This window comes from Phyllobates terribilis, unplaced genomic scaffold (genome assembly GCF_046119375.1).
Source record: "Phyllobates terribilis strain yellow unplaced genomic scaffold, ASM4611937v1 Scaffold_4__5_contigs__length_816908805, whole genome shotgun sequence".
NCBI classification, from domain to species: domain Eukaryota; kingdom Metazoa; phylum Chordata; class Amphibia; order Anura; family Dendrobatidae; genus Phyllobates; species Phyllobates terribilis.
Window position 1 is genome coordinate 39866805 of NW_027362764.1, and position 16881 is coordinate 39883685.

At 44.4% G+C, this 16881-nt stretch overlaps 1 protein-coding gene across 6 annotated transcripts in view; it reads left to right on the forward strand.

The window, feature by feature from the left end:
• Positions 1–16881, forward strand: part of DGKB (diacylglycerol kinase beta) — an 889407-nt gene that overhangs the window by 261082 nt on the left and 611444 nt on the right. For all 6 annotated transcript variants that reach the window (XR_012320016.1, XM_073677272.1, XM_073677273.1 and 3 more), the window contains 2 exons: positions 3808–3951; positions 7190–7239. Coding sequence is in view for 5 of the 6 variants with exons in the window: in XM_073677272.1 (XP_073533373.1) it covers positions 3808–3951; positions 7190–7239 (194 nt within the window). In the remaining variant the exon portion in view is untranslated. The remainder of the gene's footprint in view (positions 1–3807; positions 3952–7189; positions 7240–16881) is intronic.

Below are 16881 nucleotides of genomic sequence, written 5' to 3' on the forward strand. Positions count from 1 at the left end.
TACCCAAATGGCCCAAGCCTATCCTCACCATCAAAGGCTCCAGTGAAGACCAGGAAGTCACTTAGTCACACCCCTCCAGGGTAAGCCCGGCTAGTGGTCCACACCCACCGGCATCACAGCCAGAACATTACAGCTCCAAAATAAAGTGGCTGTTCTCAGGTACTGCAGCTCCGCTAACATTGATTTGAATGTTTTCTCGGCTTCAGTACCTAAAAGCAATCACTACATGGTGTCCTGCAAGCAATTAATCGTGGAACTATCCATCTGATGATCTTAGATGAATGACCTTTCTCAAGGATAGGTCATTAATGTTTGAGTCCCGGACATCACCTTTAATAACACTTATAGATCTGCCCTGCCCTATAGTATTACAATTGGCTTATTTATAGAAATGCATTGATTTGACAGTAGTGGTACCACGATAAAATGGTCACTTTTACATTATCCATTCTTTGCAATACCACTCCGGACCACATGGAGTGCTGTTGTTAATTGTGCCTTCACTCTGTTCATATTTTTTCATGTTATATTTTTATTTAGCAAGGCAATATTTGGTAAAAAAAATGTAGGGAATGAGGGGTTAATATCGACTCCTCATTCATATGTGTATGTTATGTAGCGGTACGCTCTATGAGAAAGGAAAAAGCGATTATCAGACTCCATACTTGTTTTGTTAAACTCCATTGCCGATATTCACTGATGTCATGTTCTTATTCTTAAGGCAATTATCCTTTCTGTAAACCATGTCCCCCACAGTTATGACTTTCCCTGATAGACAGATTGTCTCTATCCGTGCAGTGTAAATGTGTAATTACTCATCCGTGTTAGTGAATCGTGAAGAAAGAGACAATAGTCGGCTTAACGCTGTCAGGTGCTAAACAATGAGATCGCTCGCTGTCTGCGGCTTGTCACATCACATCAGGAGCGACGCGTTCTGCGAGGAGAGGACCGTAGATGTATCGTAAATGTCGCCGAGATTATTTTATGATAATTCTTCCGAGAGTTTATTGATCTAATATAATATAATTTATAATCTCCCCATCAATGTCTTTCGATACATCTCATCTCCTCGGGGGGGTTGTTGTAGATCCTTCCAAATTGAGTAATAACAGTATAATAATCGTAGTGTGCGCATTACAGCCTCATTGCCGTCAGTAAGAGCCCCGTTAACACAGGAAGCTTTGAGCGGCAACATGGAGGCATGCTACCCGGAGCTGCTTCAGTCTAACCCTAGAGGATACAGCTCTAGAGGTGAGCGAATCAATTCGAGAAGTAGAATCTCGAAGTAGAATTTTTGCCTAAAATCTCACCAAAATTTAGAGTTACCGGAATCCAATTTTTTTTTTAGATTTGCGCATCCCGTTGGCTGTCATTTTGCTGAGTTCTACAGTGTCAATAAGTGGTGAAAAATATAGATTTTAGAATTGGGCAAAAATATTCTCGTGACCCTGGTTTAGAGGCCTCATGAGAATCTGTGGCCACCGGTCAGAGTCCTCCTCCCTGCAGGCATCTCTGCACTTTTTTTCTGATTAGTAGGTCCCTCAATGAAGTCACTGGACAAGGTCTTCATATCAAGAAACAATTCACTGGCGAAGAAGACACGGCTCGTACATAGTTTGGTCTTTTCTGTGGTAACATACCGATGCGATAGCTGGAAGATAAAGAAACAAGACAGAATAAGAATCGACGCCTTTGAAATGTGATGCTGGAGAAGAATGTGATCAATACCATGGATGGCCAGAAGAACAAACAAATCAATCTTGGAATAAATCAAACCAGACATGTCACTGGAAGCAAGGATCACCAAGCTAGGACTTGCCTACTGTAGAAATATCATATGAAACGAGCAATCACTACAGAAGGACATCATGGTCGGAAGAATAGAAGAAACAAGATAAAGAGGAAGACCAGCAACCCAATGGCAAGATAATGATGGAGAAGACCCTGGTGGACCTATCTAGGCTGAACAAGATCCATCTTCCTACAGAGCATTCATCCATCAAGTCACCATGGATTGAGATCAAGCCAAAGGCTTGAAAATAACAATTATGACCCTCACAACGTCATGCACGCGTTGCTTCAAAACAATAAAACTTCCCTGGTCTTATTCATCAGAAGAGGTGTCGAGAGAAGGAGGGTTCTGGTCTGGCAGCCATGGACCAGTGGATGTTGTAGAGTGAGACATGTCAGGATGTTGTTGTTCCTCAATGTCATGACATCACGTGGCCAATTCAGAGCCGGATGAGCCGAAGGTGACAGAAAGACTGACCAAATGGGAGCGAGAGAGAGGTGGACCAAGGAGAGATGAAGATTTTTCTTTCTTTATTTTTTTATCCTGTGTTTATTATGCTCTGGGATCTGGAGAGGAAGATATGATTTACATTGAATAAACTTGATGCAAATCCAATTTTCGCTGCTCTGAAAGGAAGAAAACCGTCTCTCTTGTGCCACACAGTAAGCCAAAGTCTGACCCATGAAAAAGTCTTAAAATGTGACCACCCGAGAAATACCACCAAGAGCTCCCGCACGCTCAGTACCCTCCTATGAGCGAAAAATCTGAAAAAGCTGCCTACAGGTGGCAATATTTGCCCTAACCCTGTTTCAAGGTTGTTTAAGGGGTCATACATTGACTTTTGGAGGAGAGACATTTGGCATTGTTTCCATTGCCTGTAAAGTTAACCTTGAGTACACGAGCTGAAGCTCCGCAAGGAGAGCCAATGAGTTGCCTTTGATGCAGTTCTCGAATAGTTATATTTCAAGACATAGATTCATAGTATAGTTACCTATAGGTGGCACTAGAGAGAGAGAGAGCTTTCCTCCATCTGTAACTTACATACTCATACAGTTGTTGCAAAAGTTTTCATGATTCACGACGCAACACTTTGTTACCTAGTCACAGAAAATTATCTTAAAAATGTTATCCCCTTTTTGGAAAACCTTTCTCCATAGGTTCAGTGAGTTGTAAAATAACAAACTGTTCTTTTACTTACCCTCCCCTGATATGGATGGGAGGTAGACAGCGCTGCAGCCAATCATTAAGTTCAACGACTCGTTTCGTTGAGATGTCATGACGTCATGATATGTCACCCTGAGGCTTAGTCAGTGCCTTGGGAGACGCATGCCTGTGATGTCATGTCATAATTTTGTGACGTCAGGGTCCTGCTCAGCCCAAGTGCGGACTAAAGACAGATGAAGAGGACGTCGCGTCTAGTGGAAAAGTAAAGAAAACGCCAGAGGGAGCCGCCATTTGGCTAAATTTGAATAAAGTGATTTGAAAAATTCAAACTCAGGATGTTTTGTAAAATTTGAGGCTCATCTCTAGGGTTAACCTTCAGAAATCTTCAGGCATTACGCTACGGTGGGGGATCTAGTGTCAACGTGGAGATATCAGTGGGGTCCATGACCTGATACTCTTCTGATTGATGGAAAAAAGAAAGGGGCTGTGGTCATTTTTCTAACCTCATAATCCTTCAGCTGGAATATTTTTTTGGATCCCCAAAAGTTGTTTGGTCTTTCGTTAAAATAAGTCTGACTGTACAGTCAAGTAAAATTATCTAAGTGGAATATCTGAAGACGTCTTAAAGTTCACCCTGCTTTCATCTTACATTGCTAAAATAGGTCCATCTGGTCCGTTAATCAAAATTGATCATGAAGTGTTTAACTTTACTGGGTTCCATAATTGACAAATTGAGACACTGTGTCACAGAAATTCCCACAAGTCGTCCCCGCTGTTGTTTTTTTATGCACTGAATGTCTCTTACAATATCGGTACTGTGCGTCCTGGTGACATTGTTCTTCACCTTGTAGGTCTTCGCATGAATTATAGAAGCAACAGTTCATCACGATCTTCATCCCCGGTGTCCCTGCGACCTCCTGACGTCATCCAGCTGAAAGATATTGTGTGTTATTTATCACTGCTGGAAAGAGGAAGACCCGAGGATAAGCTGGAATGTGAGTATTACCGCCATCGGCACTGCACCGTATAACCAATATTCAATATACCGTAGCATTATTTTGCAGTGGTGGGGCCCAGAATTCAAATCCCACCAAGGACAACATCTGCATGGAGTTTGTATGTTCTCCCCGCGTTTGCGTGGGTTTTCTCTGGGTTCTCCATCGAATGCAGATTGTGAGTCCAGATAGGGGCAGCATTGATGATGTTTGTAAAGTACTGTGGAATTAAAGGGAATCTGTGAAGCAGTATGATGTAGGGGCAGATACCCTGATTTCAGTGTTTTTTCATTTACTAGGCTGTGTTTTGTTGTTTCAATAAAATCAGTGTTTTATCAGCAGAAAATTATCACTGCTGGAGTAGGTGTCTCGTGCCTCCTGGTCCAACCACTCCCCCACCACTGATTAGCAGCTAATCAGAGATATGAGCAGAGTTATACACAGCTCAGCATTCAGAGCTCTGCTAGATCTGCAGCAGAGAAAACAGGGATTGTATCACAATTGATACATTGCTGGAATCAGGGTCTCCGCCCTTACATTATGTTGCTGTCATATTACATAGCAAAAACCTGCTGACAGATTCCCTTTAATGGTGCAAAATAAATAATAATAAATAATATGATAGTGTTACAGTGAAATACAGTAAAGTACAATAATATACTGCATGATGCAACATGATACAATGAATCATACAGCATAATGTAAAGTATAATTATATAATGTAATTATAATGTAACACAATTAGTAATGAGGGAGCATGCTCCTTACTCGAGATTTACGAGCATGCTCGGGTGTTTTCCGAGTATCTCCGGGCGTGCTCGAATGTTATGTTTGAGTTACTCCATGCACATGATTTGCGACTGTTTGACAGCGTTAAAAAATGTGAGGAATGCCTGTTTGTTTATTTTCTGTTGTCTGTGTTGCCCTGTTCGTCGGGTTAGTGTACTACGGTGCAAAGCAGCGTCCCTTTCCATGGGTGGGGGAGGAGAACAGACGGAGGGCTAACTCAGGAGTTAGGGCGAGGGCGGAGGCCCGGCATCCTCACCTTCAGAGGTATCCCAGGAAATAGGGAGATCTACGGCTTCTCCTAGTGTTAGGGACCGGGTAGGAGCCCCTGTTCCCTGGTCGCCAACCAACCATGCGGTGACACCATGCCTTGACTGCTTAAAGCATGTAGAAATTGGCAATTTTATAGTTATTATTATTATCATTTTGGATTCTATAAAAAACATTTATGACACAAACAGAAAGTTTGTGTCATCAGCATGTACAGCAAGTTGGAGAATCATGTGAACACAGTCATGGTGTCGCCGTCAATTCAGTCTTATTCCCTACAGAGTCTTGTAAGGATTTATTTACCATCTTGAAGATTACTTACTGCAAGTTGTGATCATTCTCTGTTAAACAGCGTCCTCTGCTGGACGACCTTAGCAATAGCACGCCAAATCTTCAATTCTAGACCACATTTCCATCATCCGTATTCAGTACACAGCAGCCTATGATAAATGGTCTCTGTAAATTTACTGACGTTATTTAGTCTAAAATGTAGTGAGTCACTTTTCCCGCCGTCCATTTCACAAAATCATTATGGGAAAAGCCAATGCGGCACACGCCATGGTCTGAACTGGAAATGTGAAGACTTGGAAATGTTTGTCCAGTTGTTAATACATATAGATTATAATTTTCTATATTTTTAACATCTCTTTTTAGCATGGTTTCATAGTTGCATAGTCAGAAGCCCGAGATTCTGGAAACTTACCGTCCAATAATCCGGCTCCGCTCTATTACTTCTTATAACAGGTTGATTTGATGTCAAAAGTCCACAGTGAGTGTAAGCTTAATCTTCTGAGTCATAGTGGTAAAAAAGGACAAAATTAAGAAGTTGTAGGGTATAAAAGGCCCACTGTGAACATCACAGGCCCAACCCAAAGTACAGGACTAGCGATGAGCCAATCTCCTGAAATTAATTTTATGCAAATGATTTGATCGGTAAATTCGATTCAGTATGGATAAAATGGGTCAGAATTGAAATTGCCTCTATAGCCTTGAAAAGACATTTATCAATTTCTTACGTCTCTCCAAATCCAAAGCCTAATAAACGGAAGGAGGACGTTGAAATAATAAAATACATTGTCTTCACCGGTTGTAGGCCCTCACCTATCCTTAAGCTGCCTTCACCACAGCTCCTCGGTCCTCCTTGCCAGTCATCAGTTCTTCTTGTGCTCCCAGGCCAGTGATTAGCCTCAAATGGTCACATTAGTTGGTTGACGCTTGTCATTGATGTCAATGATGTGTGTTTCCCCTTGAGAATGCGTAAATCTAATCACTGAACTCTAAAGAGAGTGCCGGAAGAGGCAAAAATTGGCATGCTAGACTGAAGTTGTGGTGGGGACAACTTAAGGAAAGATGAGGGTCTTGGGAAGGTGGCTTTAAGGTATGTTCCATTCCTCAGTTTCTGGTAAAGCTGTGTGGTAACCCTTAGGGTGGCTCCTCGGGGGTGGGTCTTTTTGAGTTTTTTGAATTGTTGAACAGCAAAAAAGCACAATTTTGAAACAATATGAAAACAGGATATATAGGGATATATGTACATGACATAAGTATTGACACATATATGAGGGATATTCTAAGGACCCATTAATGAGGTGATTGTCTAGAGTCCCAAGGTCCCAAAGCCTTTATGACTGTTGTCCATTTTTAGTTTGGCCCACGGATTGCTTTAAAATAATGAAATAATCATTAGTTACTTGATGTAGCCCCTGCTGCTCAATAGCTGCCTCTCTGCTGCTCCTCGCTGATCCTTTTTCGCTATCTACAACATGTGACTGTCGTAGCCAATTACTGTCTTCTGTCGCCTATTGAAGGCTACCTAGGCAAGACTGCCAAACCCAGTGATTGGTTGCAGTAGTCTCATGTTGTAAATGGGATGTCACGGGCGCAAACAAGGCTGAAAACAAATACCTCATTAAAAAATAAGAGCCACTAAATTGTTCTATCTCCCAGTTTTTGTATCCACCCACGAGGAGCTGCATTACAAATCATTTTCTTCATTATATAGTTTGTCCACTATTGGACAACCCAATCTGGAAAGCTAAAGTGCTCCATATAAAATAGAAAACCCACATTTTCACATCTAGGACCAGTGCCATTTCAGAAATGACATGATAATTTTACACTAATAGAATGTGTCAGGAACTTGTAAAGATTTTCTGATATTTTTTCCCTTTTCTTTATATTTCAGTCATGTTTCGGCTGTACGACACCGATGGGAACGGCTACTTGGACAGTGCGGTGAGTCTCAGAGCTGTGTAATGTGTCATGTATTACTTTTCTTACTGCTGCATTGACCAACGTGTCCTCCAGACCTTCATAGCTGGTGAGCGAAGCACTTACCTTTGAGGGGTCTTTTTACATCATGTAATGTACATTTGAAAAATCTTTCAGCGCATGCACCAAAAGTGACCCGATAATGCATGCAACTCCATACCGTATAGTGACATAAAATAGCAACCAAAAATTTTGCATTTTTTTTAAAGTATGATTCCTTCTGTCCGGTTGTTGTGACGCCATTTCCCTGGTGATGTAGTGAAAGTGCATAAAGTTGTCATCATCCAAGACATTAATTTTAACAAAAATGCTTTTGAATGTAAGTAAGGTCATTTAATTAAAGAAAACTGACGGCCAAAAGTTTTGCATCTATTATTTATTGATCCCAACATAGAGAGTAATTCATTGCTCACAATGCCATAACTTAGTATTTTGTAGCAGAACCTCTTGCTTTATTACTGCACCGCACCGACGGGGCATTGAAGTCACTCGGGTATTCAAGACATCTTGAGGGATCTCGCTCCATTTGCAAATCTGCAAAAAATTAATCTTTATTGCTCTGGGTACAGGCCCCAACTGATCGCCCTAACTCATCCCAAAGCTGCTCTACAGGGTGTAAATCAGGTGATTGGCTCAGCCATTGCAACAGGCAAACATTTTTCTTTGCTAAGCAATTTTTGACTAAATTGGATATGTGCTTAGGATCATTCTCTTGCTTGAATTTCCATCTCCTGCCTACTCTGGTTTTACCATGTGGCAGCATTACATTCTCAAGTATATCTGTTACTAAGGAAAGATAGGGGAAAGCTGTCCCTACAGTAAGACTAAGCTGAATCCCTACGATGTAGCGGGCTGCCTGTTCCTAGTGAACAGACCCGCTTTAGTCCTCGGCTAGTCTGAACGAAGACCTATAGCATAAGGGGAGGGGTCCCTAAAAGAACTAAGGACTGGAACAAAAATGTGACACCTCCTAAACAGAAGTTGTTGCAGACCACAAAAAGATAAACAGAATAAAAAGTACTGGAGGTCCCAGAGGACCAAGCGAACTGACAGAGATAGGCACCGAAGCACCAGGCTAGAAATACAGGCAAACAACACTGAAGTCCAGCAAAGCCAGAAGGGCGGAGCTGGAATATAAAGGCAGCTGGTCACGTGACCGCAAAACACAAGATAGAGAAAACAAACAGGAGGGTTCTAACAGTACCCCCTCTTTTATGAGGATCCTCCGGATCCTCCAGGCCCAGGCCTATCCGGAAACCTCCTATGGAAAGCTCTAACAAGCCTAGGAGCAGAGACATCATCTGTCCTAACCCAGGAGTTGTCTTCGGGACCGAAACCATTCCAGGAGACAAGATACTGTAATCTCCCTCTATGCCATCTAGAATTCAAGATACGAGAAATTTCATATTCGCCGTCTTCCACCACAACTCCTTTCTGTAAAATGCTCTCCTCCTCCTCGGCACCGACCGTAGGAGAGAAGCTGCGAGATAAAGCATCGGCTTTAACATTCTTAGCACCAGGGATATAGGTAACAGAAAAATGAAATCAAGAAAAAAAAGTGCCCACCTAGCTTGACGGGCATTCAAGCGCTTGGCAGCATCCAGATAGATCAAATTCTTATGATCTGTGAAAACCTGAATAGGAAATCTAACGCCTTCCAAAAAATGACGCCAGTGTTCAAACGCAAGTTTAATAGCCAGCAACTTCCGATTTCCAACATCATAATTCAGTTCGGTTTCCGAAATTTTTTTCGAAAAGAAGGCACAAGGATGTACTCCACCCTTGTTCTCCTGAGAAACTCCTCCGACCCCCACCGATGAAGCATCGACCTCGACCAAAAAAGGCTTGGTCTCATCAGGCTGTATAAGGATAGGGGCAGAACTGAACCTCTCTTTGAGATACTCAAGCACTTCAATGGCCTCAGTAGTCCATCGGGCCGTATTCGCACCTTTCCTGGTGAGATCGGTTAGAGGTTTAACAATTACAGAAAAATTCTTAATAAATTTCCTGTAATAATTGGCAAAACCCAAAAATCTCTGTATAGATTTCAAACCAATAGGCCTAGGCCATTCCTGCACAGCCTGAACCTTCACCGGGTCCATCTCAAAGCCCTCGTTGGAGACAATGTAGACCAAAAAACTAATTTTCTGCACAGCGAACTCACATTTCTCCAGCTTAGCAAACAGTGAATTATCACTCAATAACTGCAAAACTTCACGTACACTCTGCCAATGAGACTCCAGATCTGGTGAATAAATCAAAATGTCATCCAAATACACTACCACATTTTTACCAATCAAAGGTCTCAGGATGTCATTAATAAGGTTCTGAAAAAATGCAGGTGCATTGGTAAGACCAAAAGGCATCACCAGATTCTCAAAATGACCTACCTGAGTGTTAAAAGTCGTTTTCCATTCATCACCCTCCTTCACACGTAACAAATTGTATGCCCCCCGGAGATCAATTTTGGAGAACCACTTGGCCCCACCAACTGGTTAAACAAGTCAGGAATTAACGGTAATGGGTAGGAATTGCGTACAGTAATCTTATTAATTTCACGAAAATCCAGACATGGACGTAAACTGCTGTCTTTTTTTTAACAAAGAAGAATCCAACTGCCACAGGCGACTTAGAAGGTCTAATGTGACCAGCCGCCAGGCTAGTCTGTATGTTCTCCTCCAAGGCCTTTCTTTCAGGGATAGTCAGATTAAACAAGCGACTTTTGGGAAGAGTAGCACCTGGAACAAACTCAATGGCGCAATCATAATCCCTATGAGGAGGTAAAACTTGCGACTCCTCCTCCGAAAAAACCCTCCAAAAATCTTGAATAGGTACCGGTAATTCCCCTTTTTCCACAGCCGCAATGCGACCATTACAACATTTATCATAGCACTTCGGACTCCAAGACTTAATCACATTAGTAGACCAGTCCAATAAAGGATTGTGCAGTCTTAACCAAGGCAATCCTAGAACTAGAACAACTGGAGAGGGCAAATTATCCAAAACAACAAAGTCCAAAATTTCTTGGTGATCTCCATTGATAGTGAGGGGAAATGCAGCAGTCTTGTGAGTAATACATTTCAAGGGAGTGTTATCAATTGCAATCACAGAAATAGGTGACGACAAAGGTTTGGATTTCAATTTAAGGTTTTCCAAAAACCCTTTATCAATCACATTAAGTGTTGAACCACAATCCACAAATACCTAAAATTCATTCAAATCTCCCTGCAGAGTAGTACTTCCAGAAAGAAACACTCCTGCAGAGCGTAAACAAGCTATACGGGCGTAACTGACCTTTTTTTTTTCTTTACTTAAACGACGCTCACAATACTTAATCAAATGGTCAGCTTTACCACAATAAAGACACAATCCCTCGGCGAATCTCCGATCTCTTTCTTGAGACCGGAGTGACATCGCCACAACCTCCATAGGTTCTCTGCCGTCAGAGCAGATTTTCTGGGGACTAGGACCAGACATTACAGGAGTCTTTACCTCATTGAGCCTGCACCTCAGTCTCCTGTCTATACGAACATATAACTGCATAGCTTCCTGCAGAGACTCAGGTGCAGGGAATGCAATTAGCAAATCCTTAACCCTTTCACTCAGACCAGCAAGAAATAAACATCTCAATGCCGAATCATTCCACTTAACTTCTGAAGCCCATCTCCTGAAGTGTGTGCAATAATTTTCAACATCATCTGACCCCTGATTCAAACGTCTAAGTTCTGATTCAGCAGATGAGATTCGATCAGGATCATCATATAATAGCCCCATAGCAGAAAAAAAATTCTTCAACAGACCTTAAACACGGATCATTAGGCTGGAGAGAAAAGGCCCACCCCTGTGCTTCATTGCGCAAAAGTAACATAATAAAACCAATGCGCTATGATTCATTCCCAGAGGATCTTGGTCTCAAACAAAAATATAACAAACAAGCATTTTTAAAGGAAAAAAAATCTTGCTTTTTACCATAAAAAACATCAGGCAGTCCTACCTTGGGTTCGACAAAATGCGCTCCAGGACAGCTACTCACGTGTTGCTGAAGCTCAGCCACCTTCAGAGACAATCCCTGCAGGCGTTGAGCCAAATCGTGGACGGAAACCATACTGATCCCTGAATTTCTTTCCTTTTAGTTTTTTGGGCTGGACTTACTGTTATGATCTGCAACAAGTACTAAAGAAAGATAGAGGAAAGCTGTCCCTACTGTAAGACTAAGCTGAATCCCTACGATGTAGTGGGCTGCCTGTTCCTTATGAACAGACCCGCCTTAGTTCTCGGCTAGTCTGAACGAAGACCTATAGAATTAAGGGAGGGGTCCCTAAAGAACTAAGGACTGGGACAAAAATGGGACACCTCCTAAACAGAAGTTGTTGCAGAACACAAAAAGATAAACAGAAAAAAAAGTACTAGAGGTCCCAGAGGACCAAGCGAACTGACAGAGATAGGCACCGAAGCACCAGGCTAGAGAAACAGTCAAACAACACTGAAGTCCAGCACAGTCAGAAGGGCGGAGCTGGAATATAAAGGCAGATGGTCACGTGACCGCAAAACACAAGATAGAAAAAACTAACAGGGGGTTCTAACAAAATCCATGTACATGGTAACATTCATATTTCCACCAATTCTATGCAGAGGGCCAATGGCGGATGCAGAAAAGCAGCCAAAACCATTAAGCAGTCTAGGCATTATTACTTTATAAGGGGGCACTTGTGACATTTTTACTTTAAAGATTATAATTTCCTGAGCACTTCTACTATTTCTTCGCATAGAGACACCTGACGAGATAAAGTTTTCCATCTCTGATTATCTATCAGACTAACCATTCACTCACCAAGAGCAAACATTTGGTGTGCTGCCCCCTTGAAAAATATGATATAATTATTAATATTAATTAAGAAGCTTCACAAAAAAAAGTGTTGAAAGTTTATTTTTATCAATTAACAAAATTCAAAAAGGACGAACAAAAGAGAAATGTAAATCCCATCAGTATTTGGTGACCGCCTATCACCTCCATCATCAGTATCTGGTGACCGTCCATCACCTCCATCATCAGTATCTGGTGACTGCCCCTCTCCTCCATCATCAGTATCTGGTGACTGCCTGTCACCTCCATCATCAGTATCTGGTGACCGCCCATTGCTTCCATCATCAGTATCTGGTGACCTCCTGACGCCTCTATGATCAGTATCTGGTGAATGCGTGTCACCTCCATCATCAGTATCTGGTGACCTCCTGTTGCCTCCATCCTCAGTATCTGGTGACCGCCCATCTCCTCCATCATCAGTATCTGGTGACTTCCTGTCGCCTCTATCATCAGTATCTGGTGACCGCCCATCTCCTCCATCATCAGTATCTGGTGACCTCCTGTTGCCTCTATCATCAGTATCTGGTGACTGCCAGTCACCTCCATCATCAGTATCTGAAGACCGCTCGTCACCTCGATCATCAGTATCTGGTGACCTCCTGTCGCCTCTATCATCAGTATCTGGTGAAAGCCTGTTACCTCCATCATCAGTATCTGTTGAAGTTCTGTCGCCCCCATCATCAGCATCTGGTGACCGCCCGTTACCTCCATCATCAGTATGTTGCGACCGTCCGTCGCCTCTATCATCAGTATCTTGTGACCGTCCATCACTTCCATCATCAGTGTCTGGTGACTGCCCATCACCTCCTTCATCAGTATCTGGTGACTGCTCGTCGCCTCCATCATCAGTATCTAGTGACCGCTCGACGTCTCCGTCATCAGTATCTGGTGACTGCCCATCACCTCCAACATCAGTATCTGGTGACCGTTCATCTCTTCCATCATCAATATCTGGTGATCGCCTGTCAGCTCTATCATCAGTATCTGGTGAACTCCCGTCGCCTCCATCATCAGTATCTGGTGACCACCCATCACCTCCAACATCAATATCTGGTAACCGTTCATCACTTTCATCATCAGTATCTGGTGATCGCTCGTCGCCTCCATCATCAGTATCTGATGACCGCTCGTCGCCTCTATCATCAGTATCTGGTGACCGCCCATCACCTCCATCATCAGTATCTGGTGACCGTTCATCACTTCCATCATCAGTATCTGGTGAACGCCTGTCAGCTCTATCATTAGTATCTGGTGACCGCCCATCACCTCCATCATCAGTATCTGATGATTGCCGGTCAGCTCTTTCATCAGTATCTAGTGACCACCCATCACCTCCATCATCAGTATCTGGTGACTGCCCGTCACCTCCATCATCAGTATCTGATGACTGCCCATCACCTCCATCATCAGCATCTGGTGACCTCCTGTTGCCTCCATCCTCAGTATCTGGTGACCGCCCTTCTCCTCCATCATTAGTATCTGGTGACCGCCTGTAACCTCTCTCATCAGTATCAGGTGAATGCCTGTCACCTCCATCATCAGTATCTGGTGACCTCCTGTTGCCTCCATCCTCAGTATCTGGTGACCACCTATCTCCATCATCAGTATCTGGTGACTGCCTGTCACCTCCATCATCAGTATCTGGTGACCGCCTGTCACCTCCATCATCAGTATCTGGTGACTGCCTGTCACCTCCATCATCAGTATCTGGTGACTGCCCGTCACCTCCATCATCAGTATCTGGTGAACGCCCGTCACCTCCATCATCAGTATCTGGTGACCGCCCATCACCTCCATCATCAGTATCTGGTGAACGCCTGTCACCTTCTTCATCAGTATCTGGTGAACGCTTGTTGCCTCCATCATCAATATCTGATGACAGCCCATCGCCTCCATCATCGGTGTCTGGAGACGTCCTGTCGCCTCTATCATCAGTATCTGGTGACCGCCCGTCACCTCCATCATCAGTATCTTGTGACCGTCCGTCGCCTCTATCATCAGTATCTGGTGACTGTCCATTAATTTCATCATCAGTATCTGGTGACCACTCTTCGCCTCCATCATCAGTATCTGGTGACCACCCATCACCTCCATCATCAGTATCTGGTGACCGTTCATCACTTCCATTATCAGTATCTGGTGATCTCCTGTCACCTCCATCATCAGTATCTGGTGACCTCCTGTTGCCTCTATCCTCAGTATCTGGTGACCACCCATCTCCTCCATCATCAGTATCTCGTGACCGCCTGTCACCTCAATCATCAGTATCTGGTGACCGCCCGTCACCTCCATCATCAGTATCTGGTGACCTCCTGTCGCCTCTATCATCAGTATCTGGTAAACGCCTGTCACCTCCATCATCAGTATCTGGTGACCGCCCGTTGCCTCCATCATAAATATCTGATGACAGCCCATCGCCTACATCATCAGTGTCTGGTGACTGCCCGTCACCTCCATCATCAGTATCTGGTGACCGCCCGTCACCTCCATCATCAGTATCTGGTGACCTCCTGTCGCCTCTATCATCAGTATCTGGTAAACGCCTGTCACCTCCATCATCAGTATCTGGTGACCGCCCGTTGCCTCCATCATAAATATCTGATGACAGCCCATCGCCTACATCATCAGTGTCTGGTGACGTCCTGTCGCCTCCATCATCAGTATCTGGTGACCGCCCATCACCTCCATCATCAGTATCTTGTGACCGTTCATCGCCTCTATCATCAGTATCTGGTGACTGTCCATCACTTCCATCATCAGTGTCTGGTGATTGCCCATCACCTCCATCATCAGTATCTGGTGACCGCCAATCACCTCCATCATCATATCTGGTGTCCACCCATCACCACCATCATCAGTATCTGGTGACCACCCATTGCCTCCATCATCAGTATCTGGTGGCCTCCTGTCGCCTCTCTCATCAGTATCAGGTGAATGCCTGTCACCTCCATCATCAGTATCTGGTGACCTCCTGTTGCCTCTATCCTCAGTATCTGGTGACCGCCCATCTCCTCCATCATCAGTATCTGGTGACCGCCTGTCACCTCAATCATCAGCATCTGGTGACTGCCCATCACCTCCATCATCAGTATCTGGTGACCGCCCATCACCTCCATCATCAGTATCTGGTGACCTCCTGTCGCCTGCATCATCAGTATCTGGTGACCGCCCGTCGCCTCCATCATCAGTATCTGATGATCACCCGTCAGCTCTATCATCAGTATCTGGTGACCGCCCATCACCTCCATCATCAGTATCTGGTGACCTCCTGTCGCCTCTATCATCAGTATCTGGTGACCGCCCGTCGCCTCCATCATCAGTATCTGATGATCACCTGTCAGCTCTATCATCAGTATCTGGTGACCACACTTCACCTCCGTCATCAGTATCTGATGACCGCCTGTCACCTCAATCATCAGCATCTGGTGACTGCCCGTCACCTCCATCATCAGTATCTGGTGACCGCCCATCACCTCCATCATCAGTATCTGGTGACCGCCCATCACCTCCATCATCAGTATCTGGTGACCTCCTGTCGCCTCTATCATCAGTATCTGGTGACCGCCCGTCGCCTCCATCATCAGTATCTGATGATCACCCGTCAGCTCTATCATCAGTATCTGGTGACCGCCCGTCGCCTCCATCATCAGTATCTGGTGACCGCCCGTCACTTCCATCATCAGTATCTGGTGACCGCACGTCGCCTCCATCATCAGTATCTGGTGACCGCCCGTCGCCTCCATCATCAGTATCTGGTGACCGCCCGTCGCCTCCATCATCAGTATCTGGTGACCGCCCGTCACTTCCATCATCAGTATCTGGTGACCGCCCGTCACCTCCATCATCACTATCTGATGCCCGCCCGTCGCCTCCATCCCTTCTTCATATCGATTCTACTCAGCGAAAGGAGGATTTCGGCAGGAGGTTGTTCCAGATATCTTGGAGAACTGACCCCAGATCTTCTGTGGATGTCGCTTGTGGGGATCCTGTCTCTTCATGTGATCCCAGACAGATTGGATGATGTGAGATCACGGCTCTGTGGGGTCCTCAATACTGAGAAATCCAAATTTATTCTGCAGCTGGGCAACAACCCCCAAAATCCAGCCAATGTCATTGAGGGCGAGAAGTCTTGGGGGTGATGATCCTGCCCCACAGAGCCGTGATCTCACATCATCCCGTCTGTCTGGGATCAGATGAAGAGAGAAGGATCCACACAAGCCTCGTACACAGAGGATCTGGGGTCAGTGCTCCAAGATGTTTGGCACAACCTCCTGCCGAGATCCTCCATGACCTGTGTATAAGTGACGAGAAGAAGTGATGGAGGTGACGGGCGGTTACCAGATACTGATGATGGAGGCGAGGGGCGGTCACCAGATACTGATAACGGAGGCGACGACAGTCACCAAATATTGATATGATTTAGATGTATCCTTTGTTCATTTACTTGGCATTATGTTAATTGATAGAAATAAACTATTAATATTTTTCTAGCCCAATAGATAATAAATGGAGTGTAGGTCGAGCATCCACAGGAACCTCTGCTACATTCAAGGGATGGCGCTGCAGAGCCCTGTTCCCAGGCTTCCAGAGCACCGATCTTGGGATCACTCTGGGCCCCAGCGGTTGGACCCCCAGCATTCTGCCAGTTATCTTTCATTCCTCACTGACACTGGTTCTTTTGGGGGAATAATCATTTAATTGTCTGCACTTGCGCATTATTTTTTTTTCCTTTGTTGCTTAGT